Source organism: Staurois parvus, unplaced genomic scaffold (genome assembly GCF_062004578.1).
Source record: "Staurois parvus isolate SC_StPar_1 unplaced genomic scaffold, SC_StPar_1.0 ptg000057l, whole genome shotgun sequence".
NCBI classification, from domain to species: Eukaryota; Metazoa; Chordata; class Amphibia; order Anura; family Ranidae; genus Staurois; species Staurois parvus.
In genome coordinates, this window is record NW_028317853.1 from 4,602,370 (window position 1) to 4,630,000 (window position 27,631).

Consider the following 27,631-nt stretch of genomic DNA (forward strand, 5'->3'; position numbering starts at 1 on the left):
GCGTTCTGGAATGCATCAGAAATCGCATCAGTGTGCACTAGGACTAACAGTTGAACAGGTTTTTGAATGGGAATACTGAGCCTTGCATTTGGCCCGCAGTTGCGGCACTGCCCTATTCATTTGAATTGGCTGGGTTCAGCAGTGATACTGACTGCCAGTTGTGACAGGGGATCATTTGTGGTGCGCCACAAACCAAAGTGTCATGACAAGTATAGGACCCTATCCAGCTGCCTTTGCAACTTAGGAATGGGAAGAGAAGTAAAGCTGTGCCTCATCTGCCTATTTTTAATGCCACTTGACTGCATGTGTAAACTAAGCCTAATGGGGACAAAGACCACAACCAAAGCACTTTTTCAGTATAGTGGTGATAGATTAGGAACTTAACCAGGTTTTTGTCGCAGCCTGTGTCCCTGCTGGTGAAAACCCTCTCATTTCCAGTACAGTCTTTCTCAACACAACAGTTTTTCCCATGTCCTGGCAGGGCAAGCTGATGCTTGTAGTTCCTCAAAATCTGCAAGATCCAGACTAGCCAAGACTCAGATAAATAGATCTGTGCAGAAGTGCTTTTTTTTTACAATTTTTTGTCAATAGCAGGAACAGTAAAGATTTTAATCTGGTATAGGCAGGAACAACAAGTGAGGAGGAACACATAAATTGATGCAATGCCTGAATGTGAAAGGTGCAGATAGGAATGTCTTTAAAATTAAGACAGATGAAAAAAATGTTCATAAAATCAGGAGCGTACATAGAAAGCTGCACTATGTTCTAGATTTTCTTGAGAAGCTGTAAAATATGACAAATGGAGCTGCAATCATCCAGGGCAGAGAGAGAGAAGGGGGAGAGAGTCATCTTTTTAATAGGCATTCATAATACCACATGTACATACTGTGTTTGCTAAAACTGTCTCACTTCCAGAGCCTTTTTTTTTTTGCAATTCTAGCCTATAATTGGGCTGCCAGGGAAAGATGCATTGGAAAGGACTGACAATCATAAGCACAGGGAGGTTAAAGATAGCGATACCTAAATGATGTACTGTAATGATCTCCTTGATGTTTTGTTTTACATGTCTCGGAGAAGCTTTGCAGTGTGTATGTGCTGTAGATAGGAGGAGAGCCACTTAATTATCTACATGCTGCCAATTCAAGCTGACAGCTACACTACTGCAATTGGCTCAGTTGAGCAGCACACAACGTCCAAACATTATCCTTGGAAATATGGAGAAAAATGCTGATAAATGTAGGTGTAAGGACATCTTTTAGCACAAAGCCTGTACATTTGTGCCAGCGATTTCTATGACTGGTACAATTTTCCACATTTAAGGGGGTTAAAATGAACATATATTCTGTCACGCGGAACTCCCGTTGAAGGAATTACCTGTGTTGTCAACCCTGGAGACCAAGGTCTTATGTTCTAGTTTAGCTAAGCGACTTAAAGGGATTTCAGTGTAACTGAAACCCCCTCTATCTGCTTCAGATGCACTAAAAAATCCCCTACAAGCACATGCTTCTCTTAAATCAGTGCAGGAATCAGGGCTATTGCGGTGTCCATTGCCAGTCCCATACAGTTACCATTAAGATACAGTTGTGTCCACACAGTGTCGCTGTACTTAGCAGCAGCTTACAGATGCCATATTTTAGCAGCATGTAATTATACTTTATGCGCCTTGTAAAAATGAGTGGTAACAGCTAAAGCTGGCCATTTATGGAGAGAATGTTAGCGAGAACCAGCCAACATTCAAGCCAAAAGGTGGCCTTGTGGGCATCCTCCCACCCTTCGATCTCAAAAAAGAGTTGGCCAGAACATTGATGGCCTAACAGCAACTGGATTCAATCAGATGCAGCCATTGTTTAGGTATCTGACAGCCATGGTGATTCCTACAGTCACATGGTTCAGCTCAGATGTGTTAATCAATGGATTTATTGCATTCAGCCCAAAGGACTGAACAAGATCAATTTTCCTATGTATGACCAGCTTTACATTTAAAGTGAAAACCCTAATTAAGGTAAATCTCAGAATAGCTACATCTAGATTGGCCAGGAAAGCATTTGTAACTGTATGCACCAAACTGTGCTACAGTGCGTTTGTTCCCTCTTTCAACTCCTGTGACAAGAAAAAAAATATATATTAAAAAAAAAAAAAATACCCTTCTGAATAGAAACACTAAGGTAAAAATGACCTCTAGACTTAGGAAAGGTACAGTCTCAGAGTTGAACTATAGAAGTTGTGCCACTAACCATGCCAGAGCTGCCCCCAGATGACTGGTATTGTTCACGAAGCAGCAGGCGAGTCGGAGAAAGCGCAAATCTAAATCCAGTATGGAGGAAGCAGTGGAAGGGAGATCTTTGTGCTGCAGGTCCTCAGATGCCACTTCCTCTCCAGCGAGGAAAACAATGAGCAGCTCAATAGTGACAACACAAAATCTCTGAAGGTCACAAGAATAACAGTCAAGAAACAGCAGAGAGTCTGAATGAGGCTGAAAGTGCAGAAATGCATAGGTACAGGAAAAGGACAGCTCTTTTTTAGGAGGACTACAAGACAAAAAAGGTAAAATTTTCAGGGTAATGCTTAGACACTAATCGACAGTTTAGGCATTTAGTAGAAAATCAAATCTTAAAATTTCTACATAGAAATGAAAGCCTTTTCACATCTAAGGCTGCACCAAGGAGATACTGCAGCACATTATTTACATAAGATTATCTCAATGCTAAACCTAAAATCTCTGTTTGAGACCCAGCTTGCTCTTAACGGCACCAACCAACAGCAAACTGGAGATGTAAGGGCAGTGCATATTGTTGCAGAATGCGTTGTTTATCATTGGAGAACTGAAGGGCATCATTCACTATGTGATTATTAGCTGTATGCATGTTTCTCTGCTCATCTCCATCTGTTATCCACACAAAACGCACTGAGACAAAGCCGCTTCCAATTTGGTCTCCTGCTGCAGTGCTGAGATCCAGACAAGATTTACAGCAGTTCCATCACATCAAAGTGCTAGCCTCTATTTCTGGATGACCTGGGCTGCTAATCACACGCTAAGACCTCATTCAGATGAGCAGGCGATTATATGCCTATAAATGCATATAAAGACCATTTCTAAATGCATACAACACATACTGTGGGTTTACGTATGTCCAGGTGCATTCAGTTTAGCTGTCTTTAGTAAAAATGGACCCCTGTGCGTTCAGAGGCAGATTACTACTCAATGCATTGAAGCACATGTACATTTTAACACAGGGGAAATAGATTTTAAATGCATAAACAAAAGTATACTTTCAACATGAAGGTCTTCTTGTTTAAATATAACAAATGAAGGAGGCCCAAATGAATGAGCTCACTCGCTGCCAAAGTCTTGTATGTCCAACTGACCGGACTGATTCTCAAATGTCCACTTTTTATAAATCTCGTCTCTTGTTATCTTTTGCCAAATGGAGAAATAGACAAAATTTCCCTATTCTGTCAACATTAAATATGTCAAAGAAAGAAACCATTTTAAGGCCTGTTCTATCAGTTTGAGACATTGACATCTTATGTGATATCTCTGAGACTTACCATACATACTACAATCTCATTGTATTCTCCCTTTGATCTACAGACATTTAGTGCAAGGATCACCTTGATTGGATACAGATTTAGAAGGTTAAAGTGTTACTAAACCCACAACAGTAAAATCAGTCTGTATATGCAGTAAACCATGCTCGTTATACTCACTGTGGAACCTAAGGGGTTAATCCTCTGCATTGTGTAAAAAGACTCTTTGATCCTGTCTTCTCCAATTCTCCCCTTTTTCCAGTGTGCCCCTTATCTCCTAATAAGACATATGTGGAGTCACTCTGCACATGCTCAGTTTGGTGTGTATTGCTAGAGTTTTGTTTTTTTTTTCCTTGGGAGAGTGCATGTGATCAGCACAGGGCCAATCAGCACTGTCCAGACAGAGGTTAGGAGTTCTGCATCCTCTTAGAGCAAAATGAAAACTCCTCCTACTCACTTTAACCAGTGCTCTGCTGGACACTGATAAAAATCACAAGACTGCTCTAACTGCTGATGAAAAAAGGTACTTTTTTTCACTAATATTCACTAAAATAATTACACATCCATGTTCTGTGTACAGTGGGAGACCAGATATAGTGAATGCAGTGTCCTGGGTTTAGTAACACTTTAAGTAGATCCTCATAGCATTTTGGTAAAACTTAAGTTGATTGTACAGAGATTTTATGGTCAAATTGTAACGTGTATGGTAAGCCAGACTTGTGTGACCATTTCCAATGACGCCAGATAATTAGGTCTTATCCGTAGTCAATTCTGTTTATAAGGCATGTGTTAAAGGAGAAGTTCACCTTTTAGAACATGATACATGTTCCACCCATGTTTACTTACATATTTCTCCCTGTGACAGAAGTACGGGGAGAAGTGCCCCATACTAGCTGTCACTTTTCAAAAACAGTGCAGCTGTGGGGGGGGGGGGCTCCATCCACACAGCTGCGTCATTCATTCACAATCCTCTGTGAATGGACTACAGGTCCCATCAGCCTTAGCAGCTGTCGGCGCTTACCTGCAAAAAAATGCATTTTATTTTTTTGTGTAAAGGTGAACTTATCCTTTAATGATTCAGTGGATGTCATCACAGTGGTAGTTAGAACATGTTCATCAATATACAAACAAAATATAGGGCTTTTATATCTAAGACAACGCACATCTCTAGAAGCACCTTAAAAGAGAAGCCCAGCCCATGTATAAATTAAAACTATAGCCTACCGAAGAAAATAGGTGTAGCAGCACTGGATTACAAAATTGCAAATATAGTTTTCTCTTAGTCCCCCTTCAAAGTCTCACAGATACCTGTTAAAAGTGTATCTATTCCATTTTTAAAGTTTTGAATAACATAGGGAAAGTTTAAACCTCTGACAGGTTTTACGGCTTCTTGGGGCTCCCTTATTTTAATCCTCCCAGATCAATTTTTCCTGCTTTAAGATGTTCCTGTTTTAGCCCCTTGTCTACCAAGTTAGTTTATAAACTGTCTGGTATTTAGGGGTTAAAGCAAGTTCACAGCTCCTGCTGCCCTGAGCTTGATATTGATTGTTTTGTTTTTTTAGAGCTAGCAATGGTCTTTCAGTTAAAAGTGATCCAGGCACTTTAGAACCAACACATCACTTTCAGAGGACTCTGAAGGTGCCAGGGATCCAGACAGCAGTAAAACCTGTCAGGGGTTGTTAACTTTTCCCCATATTCGTCTTATACACACAAGTATGTTCATACCAATGTGAATGAGGCCTAAGGCTTTTTTCACGCTCGTACTCCTGCTCTTAGCTTCTCTGATTTCAGGAGAAGTTATCTGGGAAAAATAAAAAAAATTTGGGCTCCCCAGATTACTTTTACCTGCATTTAGAAGTTTCTGCTTTTCTACAGGTTTAGATACATTGGGGATTTCTAATCAATTTCTGAATGCAAGGAATTCTATTTTTCTTAATGCAGCTTAATGCTGGGTTCACACATCAATAGAGAGCTGCTGAAGAATTTTACTGCACCGGCTGCTTACCATTCCCAGTTGCAGTAGGGGGCAGTGTGGTGCACGATTCAGCGCATCACACAGCTCCCTTTTTTTTTTGTACAAACTTTAATTGAAGCGTACAAAACATAACACTCCATTCATGGCAATGTACAGAGGGGCACTGGGCTGCTCTACTTTCCCACAGGATTCAGCTTGGTGCACTGCAATACAATGTAGCATAACTGCATTTTATTGCAGTCTACCGCAGCACAGCTATATGGTGTTGCAATCTGAATGGGACACATAGGAAACAATGGTTTCTTGTGTGCCCTTGCAGTAATAGACATTTTACAACGCAGTAAAACATGTCGCCACACAGCATTTATTAGTCCTTACTGATCACACCTAAATGCAGGTAAGCATTCATTGTGAATGACATTAAAAAATAATTACCAGCATTTATATGCATTTAGAAATGTTCTCTAAACACACAAAACGCATGTTTGACATTGTCAGTGTGAATGAGGCCTTAGAGAGGTTTCCCCTCACTTTTTTCCCGGGGACATCATTTTACCAGACAAGGAGCATAATATTAGAAAATATGAAGCATACTATATAAACCAGAGGGAAAAAACCCAAGACTTCACTAGCAAACATAAAAAAAAACAGATCTAATAAAATGAAAACACAAACAAAGCCACTGCTTTTCTCCTCAGGACCTGTGTGGATATGCAAACAACAAAAAAAACGGGGAAAAAAAAGCAGCCATTCGCAGGATCAACCTCTATTGATCAGCCTCAAAGTGAGAGAGCAGCTCTCCATCTGTCAAGTTTTAAACTGCTTCAATCTCACAAAGACGGCTGAACAATACCTGCCAGACAGCCCCATTCACGGGGCATGTGAGAGCAGCACATCTTCACCTATACAAGAGGTTTGTGAAGTATTTTATTTCAGCTATTATACGGCAGTGTAACAGGCGGCATTGTTCTGTCCCAGAAAGGAGGGGAGACAGTTTTCTGCAGAGGCTGTGCAGGACGGCTTACCCTTGTTAACACTCTATGCAATGATGTTGGCTGCATGTACATGATTACCAGCAGCTCAGAAGGGGAGAGGATCACTGGCCTACATAAAGAGCCAAGAAACACTTCTCATACACAAAGCTGGATGCCTCCCACTGGCAAGGGCTTTGTTATATCTAAACACTTTAGACAGAGTTTTACACACCCAATTACGTGCCATAATTTCATGGGTGTCACTCAGATGTGGTGGCGGCCTCCATTTTCCTGGGAACGGCTCCTGCTCAGTCTCGAGGGAGGCCGGCAGCACAAGGAAACACGTCTCAACCACAAAATGGCTGTCAGGCAGAGCGCATTTCCTGTCGATAAACCATGTTCTCGCAAGGGACAGGGGCCTGGTATGGAAATCAAAATCGCCAGCCGCTGTACGCGCCATAGAACTGTAACAACACTACAGAGTAAAATACCTCAGCTATATTGATCAGACAAGCGAAGGCTTAAAGCTGACAGTTACTTTGATAATATATCTCTTATCTTTGTCAGTTTGATCCGTGATGATGAAGTAAATGTTTGTATCCTTAACAAGAGGTCATAGCAGCAGGCAGAACACAGTAGCTGGTCAGATGTTGAAAACCTGGCCAGTGATTTTTTTTTGCTGCTGGGTTAACACACATACTTAGGCCACATGTGTAACCTGCAAGGTGGTGTTCACTGAGCACGTGGCACATCAGGCTAGCCACGGCAATGGTGTATGACCGCCACAGAGATATCACCAGCTCCTGAGAAGAATATTTGGCCAACCAACAAAATCACCACCACTTGCTACCTCAATAATTAGATTTTAAAGCAAAACGAAACTGTCAAAGAAGGTGCTAAGAAGCTGCGCTTTGTTAGCGGCGCCGCTGGCTGGCTGCCGGCCTAAACCTGGACTTTCATTGAAGCAATCCTGCAGCCCTAGCTTTTAAATTCCATTGTTTCACTATAACGCTGATCCTTGCTGAATCCTAATGAGTTTCTCTCACATGCTCAGCAGCTGCAAAATCACTGGAGTAATATGGCACAACTGGGCTAAAAAAATATAAAGACGTGCTCCTTTCCCTCCAAGAGCAATCCCTGGAAATCTTGCTCCTTTCTGGCAGGCCTGGCCTCTCTCAGCTGGTGTGGCTGTCATAAGGAATAGAAGGCAATATCTGGAATGAAGACAAACACATGGGTCAATGGCAGAGTAGAGCCAATAGCTGTCAAGACAGGAGCCAAATTCCTGTATTTCAATCTAACTAATGTCGCCTCAGCTTCTGACCTCGCAGACAAGACAATCAGGAAAAGCAAGAGGCCTGGATATCTTGGAAAGGATGATAACGGGTTAACGGTAATAGCAGAACCGAGCACAAGTGAGAAATAGAGGTTATAACCTCATCTGCCAGGAAGGCAGGATGATACACCAAGCCTCAGTTCAGGACAATGAGCACAAAGGAAGCATTGATATAAACTCAGCTGGCAGAGAATCATCCTCACTAGTGTTGCTTCCTTACTCATTAACCCTGAGGGCCAATGAACATGTTTATAGAATATAAATATATATGAGTTATGGAAGGAGCAGGCTAGGTCAGCTGACAGATGTACTACGATCAGCAAATCAGAGGCAGCACAGCACTATATTGCAGAGCTGCAAGTGAGGTTAACCCATTTGAGGCTCCAGTCAAATGATGGTCTGCTGATTAGCAGCAAAGAGCACATGCAAAACATATGGCTCAGGCATTTTAATTAACCTTTCTGCTACACTGTGCTTTAAAGCAGACAAGCTGTATTTATTTAGGCTTAATGCACACTTGCTTTTCCTGTAAAAAAAAAAAAAAAACACAGAATAACCACACAAGGCAGGGCTGGAATATCCGAAACATGAAAAGACAGGAAGCTACCGCAGTGCTGCGTGAGGTCACCGGATGTATGGGTTTTGTTTTTCACAGACAATTATCCATGTACATTGTCAGAGCACTATATTATGGCTGCCTTTGGCTACAAGATCACCAAATACGGAATTCTGCATGCAAAAGGTCAGTGATTGAACAACCCACTTCTACAGGCAGTCTTCAAAGCCAATATATTAGAAGCAGCCTTGATCAGTGGTGCATGCATACCTGGCAGTATACCTGAGAGATACAAAGGGCCCCCGTCTGCTTAAATATGTCACCAAGTGATCAATCAGCTATAAGGCACCCTGCCACTTTAATAAATATAAATGCTTGGCTAAGTGTTCCTGTGTATTGTATGCAGACAGGCAGATGGAGGGAGGAAATGCTGTCAGCTTGTAAAGGCAGAACTAATGCTATCAGAACATGATTGGATTGATTGGCTGTCATTTCATCTAAGAGTACCTTAAAGTGAACCTCTGCTTTGCTTATAATGGGCAAATTAACGGGTTACAGTAGGACTATAGGCACAAGGTTTGTTTTTTTTCCATTTTGGATAGCGTAAGGGAGGGTTATAACCCGTTAGATTTTTTTCGCCATCTATGTCCTATTGCAGCGATTCCCTTTCACTTCCTGTGCCATAGCCAAACAGGAAGTGAGAGATCTCTGCAAATCAAGACAATTGCTTGGGGACCCCCAGGTCGCCAGAACTGGTGTCCCCATTGGAAGATTTTCACTTGATTACTTTTCTGGGGACAACCCAAAATATGAGATTCTTACTTTCACTTTCAATAACAATGGTAAACAAGGCACATACAGTAAATCTTCTTAACGGGGGTACAGACAAGGAAATTGGACAGGGGTTCTAATTTGCTCTCTATTCTATTCAAAACTTAAAAGTTTTGCCTTTAGTTTTACTTTAAAGCGGAGTTCCACTCAAAAGTGGAAGCTCCACTTATCTGCCTACCCTCTCCCACCCCCCCCCCCCCCGCCACATTTGGCAGTTTTTGGGGGGAGGGAACGGGTACCTGGTTTTGACAGGTACCTACTCCCACTTCTGGCTCACTTCGCAGCGGCGAACTGAGCTGGAAGTCTGCCCCCAGCCCCACACAGCCCTGTGGGACATCTTACAGGTCCCAGAGAATTGTGGCCCATTCACAAAGCGCAGCGCGCTTTGCACGTCATGTACAGTGGGAAGCCACAAGGTTACACTGCCGGTTGCTCTTAGTCAAGATGGCAGCACTCAACAGCCAATTGAAGAATCGACTCGGAGTGAGGAGACCACTGGATCCCTGGACAGGTGGGTGCCCTAATATTAAAAGTCAGTGGCTACAGTATTTGTAGCAACTGACTTAATCTATTTTGGCGGGGGGCTGGAACTTCACTTTAGCTTTGCAATAAGAACTTTAAAGCAGTAGTAAACTCTTAAAAAAAAAAGTTTTCCCCTGTAAGGCAATGTCCTCATTTGCTAGTATGCATTGCCTACTAGCACAATATGTGAGACTTACCATGAAATGAAGTCCTCCAGCGACACTATCACTGCTAACAGGGCTACCATCTTCACTCTGTCCTCCTTCCAGGTTCGTGGGCTCCAGCGGAATGGCTGAGCTGTGTTGACGTCACTCCCACGCATGCACACAGGACTCAATTTTACAGCACACAGCTCTGAAGGAATTTCACAGGCATGCTGTTTCTTCAGAGCGCATCAACCGGTGCTCTACACAGATAAATCTCTCCTAAACCGTACATGTTTAGGAGATATTTACAATATCTACAGGTAAGCCTTATTATAGGTACAAGTTAAAAAACAGACATTACTACCACTTTAAGAGACTTCCCAAAATATAAGCAGTATTTCCAGGTATGAGGAACATGTAAACATTCCCCCGCCTTCCCATAATGCAGCGATTGGCATCATAGCAGCCAATCACAGTCACATGAGGATACCATTATCTGATGGTACACCTGCAACCCTCTGTGAGACTCATTTCTACCTGTACACTGAAATGTTTTACTGTAGACTTTGCTTCAATATATAATTGCATCAAAGCAAAATCAAACTGACAGCTGTGTTTGTAAACTGCAGCGAAGACACAAATCTTTAGCAAAAGTTTTGCACCTGCCCACTGTGAGACTGATTTTTCAGATCATTCACCACTATGTATCATTGTAGCCTACATAAACATTGAGACATTTTATGAAGGAGGTTGAGAATCTTTATTCAATGCATTTTAGCTGTGTTCAGTTTGAATACCAAGTCATGTGCAGATTAAGTAAACACACAGGACTTCGCAGGTTAACTAAAGTGAATTCTAAATCATTTTATGGTGGTAAAATTCTCAACTGCCACTAGATGTCCTCAGTCTGACAGCCAACATCATTCAACCCACTTCCTCTGAGCTCAGGTCATCCAGGACCCTCTACAGCCTGTGACCAGAGTGAGAGGAGCAGCAGCAAAGTGATGAGCCCATTTGTGTCACTCTCTCTCTTCCCATCAGAATGCTTCTTGTCAGCACATGGTGTGACTAGCAAATTGTGCTGCTATTTCCTCTTAGATTCATGCCTTCAGTTACAGCAGTGTTTCTCAACTCCAGTCCTCATGGACCCCCAACAGGTCACGTTTTCAGGATTTCCATTATTTTGAACAGGTGATTTGATCAGTTTCACTGCCTTAGTAATTACCACAGCTGTTTCATCTGAGGGAAATCCTGAAAACATGACCTGTTGGGGGTCCATGAGGACTGGAGTTGAGAAACACTGAGTTACAGGGATAGAAGGGCAAATCAGGCACTTACGCTGCTGCTTGCATTTAAAAACAAAAACATATATTGATTACAAAGCTGCTTTATTTTGTGTCCTTTGTACCTCTGCCTAAAATTTAGCTTTAATGATTCTGAATTGTATCCAGTCAAGTGGATTCCCAGTGGATGAAAATCTATGAACCTGACAGAACAAAGTTGGCAAAATTAACCACTAAAATTAATTCACTAAAAAAGTTGACAAATTTGCTTAACCAGACCATTAAATCTTAAACTACACACACTGGTCAGTAGTAACAGCACTAGCACAGCAAAATGGTGACATGCAAACCTTTTTAAACCTTCAGGTAAAGAATAATCTATAATGGCCTGTGTCCTGGAATGTAATAAATAAATTACTTTCAGCACTGTGGTGAAGTCAACGCTATCAGTAAGCACAGTATGGCATTAAATGTGGGTTAAAGGTGTACAAAGTGTATCCAGCCAGTATAACAATAGCACAAACCCATGGGTAATCTCTAGACTGCTTCTACAGAAATTACAGACAATTGCAGTGCAATACGTTTATGCTGCTACACTGATCAGGGCTTTGCTTTTCTCATGTAGCAGGGGACAAACATTGCTGCCATATCACGCCAAGCTATCTGCTATTCCAGCTGATGGTGGAAATCAATAGCCCCTGGTGGGATGGTGAAAGCAGAGCTGCTAGTGGATAACCTGCTATAAATCAATTTGTTGCCATGGTGAGGTAGAGTTTTCAGAAGAGGGAGTAAGTGGGGTAAAGGGAAGAATGCATCCACTACAAGAGACAACAGGTTACTAAAACAAGTCAGCTGCCGCTGATGAAGGTGCACTGCATGACCACAGTAATGGACTTGTGTCTTACAGTTTAGCAAACAACTGACCATTTTACACAGTGCTGTATTCTTTATAGGAAAGAAAGAATCTAGACTGGCGTAGAGCCAAGCAGGGCCCGTCATGGTGCAGCAGTGGGCAAAGATATCTGGTGGCATTTTAACAACCCAGAAAAGGCTCGAAAACGGACCACCAGAGCAAACGTTTTTTCTATAATTGTGGATGGATGATTCAGGAATTGCGGAATCTCTTTTGTGTGCGCTGTCCAGGTCACTATATGTCCTGGTCACCACTGTCAGTGAGACAAAGTGATGGCCAAGCCAACATATTACAGTTGTCATTGGAATAGGTGAGGAGAAATCATCAACGTGGACATTTGTTTTGGTAACAACTGTCTAAGCCCGGTTCACATATAAGCGGCCGTGCGGACAGCATTTTGACGGGCATGAGAGCCCATTCATTTGAATGGACTCCCATGCCCCGTGATATGCAGGAAAGAAGTCCCTGCCTACACGGGAACCTCAATTCCCAGTATGGTTGCGTTTTCCAGTGCGGGCGGCGTGCTATTAGAACTAATGGCGTGTTCGCATTCCTCTGTGTGGCTGTCACGGATTTTCGCGCGGATCCGCAGCAGCACCACCCACACAGATGTGAACCTAGCCTTCAAGTACGCTTCTCCTCATGTTGGAAAGATTTCTACTCAATTCCCATTATATCTCAGACAGGAAGAAAATAAAAATCTTCCCAATTAAACTCAGAAAAAAAAAACCTGCACACTTTAAACACTCCCTACTCTATTCAAAATAAATAAAAAGCTTTTGGTGTTTGATATTCTTTAATTATGCTTTTCAGGTGAAGTTTTGCTTTTTGATTTCCACTGAATCTGACACGGTATCTGGATGCAGCCCTCTGTGGTACTCATGTTTAGGGCAGTATGCCTTCAGGGATGTATATGAGAAAAGCAGTTATTCTGCATTCTGGGGACATGTCCCTGAATACATAGGACCCTAAATACTAGTACCACTCAGTACAGTGTCTAGCTGCAGCATATTTCAACCTGTCATAGACTTTGATAGGCTGCAGGCAGTACAGTCAGACACTGCTCCTGTGCCTCCCGGGGCACTCAAAAACAGCACAATTTGACATTAAATGGCCAGTATGTATGTAGCCTGAGTCAAACCAAAAAGCCTTCCACTGAACCACAATAGCACTCAAACTGGAAGGTACCTGCATGTCTTGCTCTTAATAAAAATCCAGTTAATAAGGTGTTTATTTTTTAACATTTAAAGTGACACTAAAGCTTTTTTTTTTTTTTTTTTTTAAACAAACATGTCATACTTACCTGCTCTGTGCAATGATTTTGCACAGAGCAGCCCCAAACCATTTCTTTTCAGGTCCCTGCCAGCACTCCTGGCTCCTCCCTCTCGAGCAGTGCACCCAGAGAAAGCTGCTTGCCCTCGGGGCACCGCTGCATGCTCGTCCCGGAGCCGCTGCTCTATGCGTCCATAAGACAAACAGAGCCACGGCTCGGCCCCGCCCCCTCCTCACTGATTCACTGGCTGTGATTGACAGCAGCGGGAGCCAATGGGCCACTGCACACAGAAGGTTTTTTACCTTCATGCATAAAATACATGAAGGTAAAAAATCTTGAGCCTTTACAACACTTTACATTTATACTACTATGCTGTAAACCAGTGGCTCTGGATGCCCATTGTCCCACCTAAATTAAAGTATATGTAAACCCTCACCTTATAAAACAACCCATTCCATTTAACCACTTGCCCTCCAGAGGATTTACCCCCTTCCTGACCAGGCCATTTTTTGTGTTATGGTGCTGCGTTACTTTAATGGACAATTGCACGGTCATGCAACACTACACCCAAATGAATTTACGTCTTTTTTTCCCCACAAATTGAGCTTTCTTTTAGTGGTATTTGATCGTCTGTGCGGATTATATTTTTTGCACTATAAAAAAAAAAAAAAAAAGCAACAGTTTTGAGGGGAAAAAACAATATTTTTGACTTTTTGCGATTAAAGATGTCCATTAAAAAAATGTTGTCGTAAATTTAGGTCAAAATTAATTCTGCTACATGTCCTTGCTAAAATAAAATTCCCAAAACGTGTAAATTGGTTTGCGAGAAAGTTATAGCGTTTACAAATGGCGGTATATATACTGGGATTTATTTTTATGTTTACTAGCAATGGTGGTGATTGGCGACTTATAGCGGGACTGCAGCGGGCATTTGACACTGGGAGGAACTGACTTGGTGTCAGTGACATCCCCAGTGACACAAATACAGTGATCAGTGCTAATAAAAAGCACTGACACTGTACTAATGGCACTGGGGTTAACATGTGGGGTGATCAAAGAGTTAACTGTGTGCTGTTTTACTAGGGGCTGTGTGTGCGCTTCACTGTAAGCACATTGCTTTGCATGACTGTGTACAAAGCCATGCAAAGCAATGTGCACGAGCTGACAGGGAGGAGAACTGTTTTGTTTAAAAACAGTTCTCTCTCTCCCCCTCCCCCCCCCAGAGATGCTACGTGATTTTGCGCACCTGTGCCGCCCTGTAGCCATATATCTGCTATATGGTATTTAAAGGTTTATACCTTTAAATACCTATAAACCTTTTATTCCCCATTTTATAAGTGATCACATAACTTCTGTTCTTAGTCGCATAGGGAGTTCAGGGAGGAGAAACAGCAGTACACTGGTCTTTGCAGTGAACGGCTGTTCAGAGGGGAATGTCAGCAGAAGTCTAATCATTGGAGGAGAGCAGGCTGAGTTCCAGTACAGCCAGAACACTGGCCACACTGTGCTCTGTGCCTAGTGTGGTCAGTTTTTAATAGGACAGCAGGGGGACTTCCAGGAACACCAGGTATTTCACACAAAGGAAGCAATACAAATAGAACAGGATAAGTTTTCATATAAGTATATGGTCCAGGAGGCACATATAAGGAATATGAAATGTTAGGTTTACATATTCTTTAAGGAATAAACCCTGGTATACTGGAGGGCTTATTGGTTTCTTTTGGCCCACGTTACCATACACTGTCTGCTTATAGTTTTTCAAGGCCTGTTCATATGCTTTGCATTGCAGGCCTTGATAACCATCTCCTTGTAAACCCTATGCCATAAGGTACTCTCCAAGATTTTCATTAGTAAGAAATGAAAAGCTGTGCATCGGTGGCAGCAGCGGCAATCTCTGTCGATTCACTGACAGCATTCATTCCATATTGGCGGTGATTGGCAGGCAAGCGCTCACAATGTACCAGAGCAGCCACAGGCGGCATAAATTGCTCACTATCAGAGGCTGGGCAAGCAAGTATTACTCCTGAAATCCCCAAGAGGCTGCTTGAGAAAGAGCAGAATCTCATCTGTGTAAGTATGTGTAACCTTTACGTGTTCCTCCAGAAACAGAGGGCTTAAAATTGCAAGCATCACTCTAGCCTCAGTGGGCTAAATATGTTATTTGTATTAAGCTTGGCCTCATGCAGGGAGAAGGCCTGTGATGCTGGGAAGTACAGGGTAGGTAATGACACATGATAGTGAAGACAGTCATTTATTTTCTCTCTGGTACAAGCTGTTTCTGCATTTACATCACTTTAGTTATCCACAAAGCAAACTCCTGTCTGCTCAGGACAACTAAATTGCTTTCATATGTTTGCCAGAAACATTTGTCCATTAGTAGATAAAAAGTGAACAGCATAATGTAGAATTCAGGAGTAATGAAATGTTATTCTGGTCATAAAAAGCACAATCATAGGGCTCTCCTGATTTCAAGAACTATTTGCTCCAATCAGGGTTTTTCGGATCTTCTTGGAAGACTGCAAGCACATACAGCAACTGAAGGTGTTTAACGCACAGAATCCATCCCACCCTAGGAAGGGCGGTCATAGGAAAGTAAAGTGTATGCCATGGTCATGCAAGAAGTACTGTGGGGCCCAAAGCTCTGACTACTGCCTCAATTTCCTACCTTCATCCTTGAGCACTGGTTATACTGGTTATAAACTACTTTCTGATTGGTCAACAGATTGCTCCTTCCACGCAAACAAGGTGGATGGAGGAAGTCCTCTAAAAGAGCTTTTCGAACAGTATTGGTTCTTGGGGCCTTCTGATACACTATAGAACTCAGGAGGTTGCCGGGAGAAACTACTGAGCGCTATGGGGACACAGCAAATCAACATCCCCTGAAGTGTCTGTTTCTGACACTACAGCAAAGTATTTTATTTACATTGAAGTGGCAGTTACTGATGTGGTTAGCAGGAAAGGTAAGAATTCACTTTTACAAAGAATTCTTTTTGAGGGAAGTTGATTTAAGTGACAATTGTCACAAAGAATAACATGAAAAAGCCTTCAATGCCATTAGGACTTTAGCATGTGTTATTGCATGCACATATGAACAACTTGTGTTTTAACCACTTGCCCTCCAGAGGATTTAACCCCCTTCCTGACCAGGCCATTTTTAACTTTATTGCTATATAACATATCCAATAAAAATGAAAAAAAAAAATCCCAATACGTGTAAAATAATTGGTTTACATGAAAGTTATAGCATCTACAAATGGAGGTATATATACTGGAATTTTTATTTATACTAGTAATGGCGGCCATCAGCCACTTATAGAGGGACTGCATTGATCATTCTGACACTGGGTGGGATCTGATTGCCACTGACATCCCCAGTGATACTAATACAGTGATCAGTGCTAATAAAAATCACTGACACTGTACTAATGACACTGGGCAGGAAGGGGGTAACAGTGTGCTGTGTGTTTTACATTGTGTGCAGTGTTTTACTAGGGATACATGCTGTTTTGTATTTCTCTGCTGTGCACAGACATACAAAGCAGCATGTCCATGCTGGCAGCAGAGACCTGTGTTGTTAACACACAAGTCTCTCCCCTGTACGCTTTTCCTGACTATCACCAAGTACCAGACAGGTAATGCCGGCCGAGACCCAGTGATTGATATCTCTAGCCACCAACAGCAGCGAGGGTAGAGCGGCGCACGTGCACCTCCTACTCAGAAATGCAAATCATGTATATACACACGTGATTTTGTGCAGCCCTGCCGCTCAGTACCAGTACTTCTGCTATAGGGCGGATGACAAGTGGTTAATGTGCATTAAACACAATACATTGTAATGCTACGTTACGTGTGTTGTGGTACTTCACCACTAGTTTTCAACTGCACCCAGTGTATATACACACACAATAAAAATGGCATCCATGCTGTAGCACACCGCAATGCAGATATCAATTCTCTGTGGGACGTGTTTTACCAAAAGTAATAAAGATGTGATTTTTGGTGCGGAGGATCTTGAAGATCCTCAGCGCACATCATGCAGTGTAACAACTCAAATCAGAGTTGATGCAGTGGTGGCAATGACTCAAAACATATGGGTCTCACCAGCTCTAACAAATAGTAGGAAAAAGCTCAGTTTAGAAGATGTGTAAATAACTTCTTGTTATAATGAATGGGTCCTTTTGAGGCCCCAAAATGTTGCAATCCCTTCAGAAAAGAATGCCCTTAAAATTGGTTTTGGTGTGCTGGTGTCACCTGTATACTTTTCTTCATGCGCTGAGACACACCTATTTCAGGTACTTATATAGCGCCGCCAATTTATGCAACGCTTTACACACATATATATATATATATATATATATATATATATATATATATATATATATATATATATATATATATATATATATATTATACATTCACATCAGTCCCTAACCCCCAAGGGGCGTACAATCTAAGGTTCCTAACTTACATTCATAAATACACATACTAGGGCCAATTTTAGACAGGATCCAATTAACCTACCAGCATTTTTTTTTTTGGAGTGTGGGAGGAAACCGGAGTACCTGGAGGAAACCCATGAAGGCACAGGGAGCACATGCAAACTCCAGGCAGGTGGTGCTGTGGCTGGGATTTAAACAAAGACCCTAGTACTGCCAGGCGGAAGTGCTAACCATTTAGCCACTGTGCTGTTCAAAGTTAGTCTTAACACAAGGTATATTAATATGTGTATTACGATGTGAATTGGCCCTCACTGGCAAGAATTCAGATGTGTGGCGACAAAACCAACCCCCACCTCACTCAATACATCCGTCTTGTAAGAAGTTAAACTTTTACAACAAACATATTTCCAATTATTATTCTCAGTTGCATTATGTTACCTAGCTCATAATTTAAGGCTTTAAAGACCAGACTGCAAAGGATATAAATTCAACTTACATGACATAATAAACCCATTAATAGCTAGGAGTAAACCTGTAAGAAATATTAGGCGCTTGTTTACATACCATGAGTCATTCCCCTATATAACAATGCTGAAGTGTGGACACAATTGTGGGAGTCCTCTTCAATCCTATTTACTCAAATTCCACAGCACATCTAAAGCACAGCATGAAGATAATAAAGCTTACATTTTATTGCACACACCAGCGTACAATCTATGCCACAAACTTAGATGTAAAATGCAATTTGGAGGGTTGCTATGAGCAATATATTCCCAAATGAGACCTGGGGACTATTAAAACTCTGCTTCATAAGCTTTAGCATGTGAATTGCTCACTGTAATGGGAGCAGAGAAACACACAATCACACAGCTCTCACACAATGGACTAAGCAAAATTAATTTGGCTCCATAGGGGTTATTTTTGTGGAAATCAGTCAACCCTCACTCCAGCTCACAAAGTGTTTAAGAAGAACTCTATCCAAAACCTTTTTGCTGTTTTAGACAGTATGGACAGTATGGAGGAGGGTCAAATTGGTCATACACTGACTGAATCAATATGTGTGGCCTTTGCCTGCTTCATGGAGGAATCTTTTTTTTTTTTTTCACCTGAATGAAGAAAAAAAAAAACCTGTATGCAGCCTGTGTCACCTGTAAAAGGAGTGAAAGACAACCGTTCATCGATTTTCTTCTTCATTTGACCCTCATCGGGAGGATTTGCCCAATCCTGTGTATTGACCAGGATGGGAAATGATGAAAAGCCTCCAAAAAATAAAAAACTGAAAATGAATCTAACCCTGCCTTTAGCTTTTGACTTGATTCCCACATTAAAGAAACCCTGTCACCAACCCAACTAACCCTGTCTAACTAGAAAAACATACTCAGTAAAGGTAATTAGATAGCTACATTACAGAAGCTGCCAATGCTTATCATGAGGCATCGCTAACCGCTGCTAGGACCTCGAATGATGTTAGGGCCCAGAGGGATGGGGTTTCTGTACAATGGTAAAATGGACCTGATATAGTGGTAGTGGCCAACTGGTTTTCTGAATCAACGTCAAACCTATCAAGGGACTTATGTTTTCAAGTGAAGCTAAACATTTCCTATGGTTTTTTATTTTTAGATATCTTGTGGCCTTTACAATAATCTCAGATTTGATCAGCTGACAATTTACCACTTGCCCTCCAGAGGATTCACCCCCCTTCCTGACCAGAATATTTTTTGCGCTATGGCGCTGTGTTACTTTAACGGACAATTGAGCGCGCATGCAATGCTGCACCCAAATGAGATTTATGTCCTTTTTTCCCCACGAATAGAGCTTTCTTTTGGTGGTATTTGATCACCTGTTCGGTTTTTATTTTTTGCACTATATTAAAAAAAAAAAAAAAAGACTGACAATTTTGAGAAAAAAAAATTATATTTTTGACTTTTTGCTATTAATCATCTCCAGTAAAAATGATTCTTAAAAAATCAAATTTCATCAGATTTAGGCCAAAATGTATTCTGCTACGTCTTTACTAAACAAAATCCCAATATGTGTAAATTAACTGGTTTACGTGAAAGTTATAGAGTTTACAAATGGCGGTATATATACACAGGGATTTTATTTATTTATTTATTTTTTTACACTAGTAATGGCGATCAGTGACTTACAGCAGAACTGCGGCGGGCATTCTAACACTGGAGGGAACTGACTTGGTGTCAATTACATCAATACAGTTATCAGTGCTAATAAAAAGCACTGACACTGTATTAATGGCACTGGGCAGGAAGGGGTTAACATGTGGGGCAATCAAAGGGTTAACTGTGCTGTTTTACTATGTGTTTTCAAATGTAAGCACACTGCTTTGCATGGCTCTGCTATGCAGAGCCATGCAAAACAGTGTGCAGGAGCGGACAGGGGAGAGAACTGTATTGCCTACATACATTTCTCTCCCTCTGTCCTTGAGCACCGGGTGCCGGCGAGTAATCGCCGGCCGGGACCCGGTGCTTGTCAACCGAAGCTATAAATAGCAGCGCGGGTAGGGCTCGCGTGCCCCCTACCCAGGGAAAAAAAAAAAAAACACGCATATATACACGTGATTTTGCGCACCCGTGCCTCCCTGTAGCAGTATTACTGCTATAGGGTGGATGGGAAGCAATTACACAAATGTTTCAATTAACACAGAAGTACATAGTTACTGGTACATTTTGCTAATCTAACAGATCAAAGGAAAAAAATGGTGTGGAAACCTTAAAAGCCACATTTATACATTACAAACATATTCTCAGATATCTGCAAGAATGCGCTCATAAACCTCAGTGATAAACTGATATATATGGCCCTTGACTGCTTTTACGTAGCCCAAGATCTGTTCTGAAAGGGCAGACAGACTGAAGAATGTAAACATCTATACGTTAAAGATGTTCATAAAATACTGTGTTTCAACTACATCCTGCATTTACAAACTAGAATTGTGAGAAATGTGATGCTTTATTATAGAGATCAGTACATCTATACTATGTGCAGTTACATCTGTGCATACTTTAGATAATTAAGTCATTTTCAAAATTCTGTGTTTACATTAAGGGAGGGGAAATATGAACAGTATAAACAGTGAAACTCAATAAATGGAAGCAACAGCATGTGCATCTTCAATGTGTTTATACTTTAACGTGAACCTATAAAGCCATTTCAAACCTTTGCAAGTAAAGCTGGCCATTCACTTTTAGATTTCTCCTGCTTAGCCCCCGACCTGAACAAGCAAAAATCAACAGATTTCTCTACTCATGCTAAACAGAGAAGATGAGGAATCTGACAGCTGGGTATTGTAGTCAGACAGCTGGGATGGCGCAGTCACTGTTTGGCCAATAACTTTTGCTTCTCGGATCAATCTGTTTTTCTATTTACTTTTACAAAGCTTTTTGGTGCAAATTCTAAGCCACGTATAGCGTGTCTAAAAGTCCTCTCTGAGGTACCTGCTGCTACCTTTGTTTTAGAAAAGCAGACAAGGGAGGGCTTTCTGGCTAATAAAGTGGGATTTACTAAAGCTGGAGTGTGCAAAATTAGGCTCACTTCTGCATAGAAACCAATCAGCTTCCATGTTTTATTGGCAAAGCTTAACTGAACAAGCCAAAGTTGGAAGATGATTGGTTTCTATGCAGAAGCAAGCCTAATTCTGCACTCTCCAGCTTTACTAAATACACCCCTAAGTTTCAACTGACCTGTCTTTTTATGACTCTAGGCTCAGTCCCATCCACTGCCATTCCCGTGTCCTACTAAAAGTCTTTTAGTAACCAGACAGGACAATCTTATTGAACAAATGTTTGCTCTAAGGTAATTCTGTATTTGGAAAACACTGATGACTTCCTTAGGAAAATTACCAAGCTCTGTTCTAGATCTACACAGACTCACTGATGCAAAACAAGTCAAAATTCTGATACAAAAATCTTTCTGGGTAAAGACACAAAAGGAGTGAAGCCAGAGGATAAGCATGCCATGCAAGCAATCAACATTTTAAAAAGAAGCGATCAGCAATGGTAGCCTCTGTGCTTCTCCCTCTACAGGTTTCCTTTTTACCTTAACAACTTTATTGTACTATAAAGCTGGTCACACAGATATTATTCACTCAGCTACACCAAATTTACCAATTATGTATTGTGAATGGCAGAACAAAATCAAGACCAGGATGAAGGTGGTGATCCAACTAACTAAATAAGCAGTTGGTTCTTTTTTTGGGTCCTTTTATATTTTTACCAAGAGAATGTCATGTTCCATGGCTATTTAGATATGCTGGAACTGGCTTATGCATTGTACGGAAAAGACAGACAGATCCCAGAAGCCAGGTAGACAAAAAAAAATGAAGCAATTGTTCAATTATTTTTTTTTTACTTTAAAATCTACAGATTTTATTAAATACCTTGCTCAGGCACTTCCTGTTATAGAAATACAACACTCTATATGCATCCTAGCTGATCTCCTTAGCTGTCAGCTCATCATGAGCTCATTCTGTGGAGACTGACACACTGCATGGGCAAATTCTCCTGTTGTCACCGTCAGGAAAGCCATCCTGAGAAATTATGTGCAGCAGTGTCCACAGTGCATGTATACAGGAAGAGGATCAGCAGCACTGAGATGTTACAAAGGATGAACCAAAAAAAAATTAAAACCTTTTTTTTTTACTGTTAAACTTTTCTGGTTCAGAGTGCTTTAGCACAAAATTTTACATCTACTCTAAGCTGGCAGAAGATGCACCAACTACCTAATCCTGCTTCCTCAATAGGGCTGAACAGTCCCTCAGTCTCATGTCAATTTCTCCATCTTGATACAAGCCTATGAGTTTTCATACCAATTTAGCAGAAAAAAACAAAAAAACCTTTAAATATTTTTTTTCCCCATTTTTACTAGCACGCTAGGCAATTTGTAAACATTTCCATAAAACACTGTTTAGAAATCCAATAAAGAGCTGTCATTACAAGCTGTGCAATTATGTTCTGTAGTGACTCACTAATGCCTTCGTATTCCTGAAGGTAGTATTTTCATTATAACACATACAACAAACAACTTTATTGCTACCATCCCCAGAGTGCACATCGCAAGCTTCCTACCTCCTGGCTTGTATACCACGTCATCTTCAGTGATGAAAGACGTGATTTCCCCATTGGTGGACCTCTCATAGCGGGACTTTTTCTTTGGCAGCTTTTTCTTGTTCTTTTTGGAAGCCTCCTCTGCTGTTGTGCCGCTGTTTTCATTGTCATCGTCCTCACTATGATCACTCTCAGCGTAGTTTTTGGCCCCACCTTCCAGTGTGCAGCTCCGCCGTGGACGAGAATTCTCGCCGTCACGGGTTTTATCTCGTTTTTCTCTCTCCCGGTCCCGGTCTCGATCCTTGTCTTTGTCCTTTTCTTTGTCGGCCGTCATGATTCGCCACGTGCCTTCTTCTGTCCTCTCACGGCTGGGCCTCCGTGAAAGGTAGACAGTGAGCCTGGGCTTCAGTCTTCTGAATTTATCACGCAATTCCAGGAAAAATTGGACCACTCCAACAACCCCAGCGCTTCAGAAAGCTCTGCACAAACAGAAGAGGAAAAAAGTAATAAATACCTTGTGAACAAGCCCTTAACATATAGCAACACATTACAGAAGAATCTTCAGGTTACAAGTGCTACATAATATTACTTTACACATGTATCCTAGTCAACAGCCTTGACTGAACAGAAAAAATGCTTTTACCCTCTACATTAAGGTCAGGAGGAAAACTCCACCATATTACCAGCTAACAGCCTTTCACAGTAAAAGTATACATAATGTTCATTTTTCACTAAAGACATGTTGCTAAATTAGCCAAGCATTCTAGAAACTGCTGTCATCAAAGTACATAGTCCTTAAAGAGCCTCAAACTGTGTGGATAAACATTAAGGCTACATTCGCACAGGGGACTAGCTCTGCTGCAAATGACAGCAGATGGAATCTTGATTCCTGTCACCTGTGAGCAGCTATGCATGACTGTCCACCCAGAATATTTCTGCTGCTGTCATTTGCACTGGTGCTAGTTGCCTGTGCGAATGCAGCCTAATTCAATAAAATGCTGCTCCATTCTATCCTACTGAGGAGTCACAAAGCATGCTAAAATGCAATGGGTTATATTGATAGCTCTCCCGTACTGGAAATCATTTTGGATTGCACCCCTATAAATAACTCAAGAAAAAGGAAAGCTGTCTTCTTCAATAAAGTGGACAACGATCTGAAATGACCTTGACAACCAGACCTTCCCTTTTATTTTTCACAACGTTTTAAGACACATACTACTTCAAAACACACTTATAAAATTCAGTAATGTAAGCAGAACTGATTTGGAAGTGGGAAATGGTTATTATAGGCAACACTTTCCATAAAGAGACTGTCGCTATTCAAAAAAAATGTAACAAAGCTCCCTGCAAAAAGCAGCTTTTTATGTTATCAGGCACCTGGGTGCAAGGTTCCATCTTTATCTACAGCAAAATGCATAGGATACCTGGTCCCCCGCTGTGCTCGGAGATTCCACTGCCAGTCCCTACACCTCTACTGAGCTTTCTAGTGTTATAGGAGCCAGGGATGGACAAAAAGCACAACAGGAGGCACAGGCATTAGATAAAACTCAAAGTTTTGAATGCTATAGATCTTTCTGGAGGCCATAGCTCTACAACAGACCAAAGTTTGGGCTCACCGCCCTCCAGAGAAGTATACAAAGTCTTCTTTTGCATAAGCTTCGTTTATAATTTTGTTTGGATAGGAGCTGAGTAATGCAAGAGGCCCACTGTTAGAAATAAAGTTTACCGCCAATCCATTTTACAATATTTATCACTTATTGACATAATGCACGCAAATTTTTTCAGGCATAAAAAGGTCCACTACTTGGCTCAGAAATAGCAAATGAAAAACAAGGAAACCGATTATAAAAAAGTTAGGCTACTTTCATACTGATATCCGTCGCAAAAATGCACAGGCGTTTTTGCCATGCTTTCAGAGCAAGTTTAAAGGACACGTGACTTAAAAACTGGACAAAAACCCTTCTCAGAGGCGTTTTTCAGGCGTTTCCATTGATTTCAATGGAAAGAGGTGTTTTTGGGACTTTTTTTTACTTTTCAAACATGCCCCAAACCACACCACACTGCAACGCCTCAGTGTGAAAACATACAGAGATCTACATTCACAGTGAAGCATTTTTCTTGAGCTTTTCTTTACCGCAAAAATGCTTCAAAAACTCCTCAGTGTGAAAGTAGCCTTACTCCCTAAAAACAGAAAACTGACAGTATCAAAGATCTCATTGCCCCTGTACATTGCGGCAAAGGATAAACTGTTGTCGTCCTCCAAGACTGCTCTTTGACAATGACAGGAGAAGCAAGTCCCTTCCAGGTCAAATGTAAGCAATCAAAACCCTAACAGCTCTTGGAGAAGGGCTTGTTTCAAGGTGATAGGGCTTTGATTGTAAAGTAAACTAAGCAAAATGTAAATTGGCAGCCAAACCACAGGCCTTTTCCTGGCTACAAATGGTAACACAAACATTTGCAATGATATTTTCACTTCCAATACAAAACACAGCTTCCTCTCCTGCCTTCCTGTTGAAAGTCAATGAAGCTAAACAGACACACAGACCTCCAGTTATCTTTCCTGGGAAGCTTTGCAATTTTTTTTCTTCTTTCCCTCTTTACACCAAACATCAATATAGATATGACGCAATAACCTATCAGCAACAAGCTGACAAAGAAAAAGAAAAAAAAAAAGAAACGCACACACCGCATCTATCAAATCACAGACCACCTCAATCTGATCAGATTTCATTTCCCCCTCCCCATCTAGTTCTGGCATGTTTTGAAAATGATGAGCGGATCAGACAGAGTGACATCCTGAACAATACATCTATTTATATTTCCTAACACCCCACAAGCTGGAGCAGCCCCAGCAGAGCCGCAGAGAGGAGCTGCAGGGCCTGTGATGGGAAAAGAGCACAATCATTAAGCAGACACAGGATCTAGTATTAAGCACCTTATTAGGATTAAACCTCCGTGATCCTAGAGGAAATGCTGTGTGAATTAATCCTTTATTGCTTTCACAGATTCATATCTCCAGCAGACCCTGAACACTTTGTTCTCCCACAATGTCAGCTAACAGAGCCTGAACAGCGAACGGTGCCTGGGCCTGATTTCCCTTCCTATTGTCCTCATAGGGGAGATAAAATTGTTAACCGCTGTCATCTGTGCTGTGTGCCCTGCAATGTATCAACTCTCCTGCCAGCAAACAAAAACACTATGCAGGCAAAATACAGAGGGAGGAGGAGATGCCTCCGACCTCCTTCCTCTACAGTACCTCCAATATCAGTACAGCTTGTTTATTCACAAAGCTTCCTTTTTGTAAACTGAATTAAAATGGATTTTCACTGGCATGGCAATATTGGTATAGAGCTTCAGAATTTAACAGCAGGTTTGCTACAAAGGTTTGTTTAAAGCCTGCAGCCTTAAGGTGTCTATTGATGGCCCTACAATTACAAGCAATGGTGCACTTTACCAATTAGGGTTGTAATCATCAAGCCATTTGGAACCTCTCAGGACACCATAAATTGGGCCTCAGGTAGTCGGTCACTTGTTAACCAGCTTGTTGGCCATTGTTCCTATAAGTCCTCTTCTTTGCAGCGGAGCAGCAGAGGGGATCAAACAACCATGTATGTAGAACTGTCAGGCAAGTGTTGCACAGGGTCCTGGCACTCAACAAAGACTTAACAGGCAGATAAAAAAAAAAAAAAAAAAAATCTTTTTAGAGATATCTTCCTAGCTGGCCACAATGAGGTGGCAAATTGTCAGGGGGACAGCAATCTAGGTATTGCTCATTTAAAGTAGACCTTAAAGTAATTTAACAAGTTTGCAGGAATACATTTCTGACAAGCCATAATACACAGAAAAAGTACAATTTCTTTTTTATAAAAAGCCCCATGTTTGATCATTAATCGCTAGCCTACAGGGCACTTTCACTCCCTTCCTGCCCAGGCCAATCTCCAGCTTTCAGCACTGTCACACTTTGAATGACAATTGCGCAGTCATGCACCACTGTACCCATATGAAATTTTTATAATTTTTCATAGACAGATAGAGCTTTCTTTTGGTGGTATTTAATCACCTCTGAGATTTTTATTTTTTCTTAAACCAAAAACCACTGAAAAGTTTGAAAAAAAATGTTTTTTCTTAGTTTTTGTTATACAATTTTGTAAATAAGTGATTTTTCTCCTTCACTGATCTGTGCTAATGAGGCTGCAGTGATGGGCACTGATAGGCTGCACTGATGGACACTGATAGGTGGCACTGATGAGGAGGCACTGGTAGGTTACACTGATGGGCATTGACAGGCATCACTGATGGGCACTGATGGACACTGACAGGTGGCACTTTTGGGGCCAAACTGATCATCAGGGCACACCGATCATCAGTGCCCTGATGACCAATGTACATGTCCCCTCCGCGGAAAAGCAGATTACCGGCTCTCCTCTCGAGCTGTCAGTGTGAGAGCTCGAGAGGAGAGAAATGCCGATAACCGGCATTTCCGTGTTTACATGTGATCAGCTGTGATTGGACACAGCTGATCACATGACCGAGCCGACATCTTCGGCTCTGTGACCCGCTGTGTCCGAGGGACAAAGCGCACCGGCGATCGCCGCGCTGCGTGCTCCCTGAGCCGCGCATGCGCGGTGAGAATGGAAGGACGTCATATGACATCCTATCAGAACAAGAGAACCACCTTGCGCCCGTCATTGTACTATATGGTGGGCGGAAGGTGGTTAAAGACCTGTCCTTGAGCTCCGTTCATGTGATTTAGTCTAGAAAGAAATTAAATAATTCTGCTGCAGGAAAGAGG

At 41.6% G+C, this 27,631-nt stretch overlaps 1 protein-coding gene across 5 annotated transcripts in view; it reads right to left on the bottom strand.

Moving 5' to 3' along the window:
* RERE (arginine-glutamic acid dipeptide repeats) overlaps positions 1-27,631 on the bottom strand; it is a 311,259-nt gene that overhangs the window by 224,393 nt on the left and 59,235 nt on the right. For all 5 annotated transcript variants that reach the window (XM_089668427.1, XM_089668426.1, XM_089668425.1 and 2 more), the window contains exon 2: positions 22,861-23,318. In XM_089668427.1, the coding sequence (XP_089524553.1) occupies positions 22,861-23,173 (313 nt within the window). In that variant the 5' untranslated portion in view covers positions 23,174-23,318. The remainder of the gene's footprint in view (positions 1-22,860; positions 23,319-27,631) is intronic.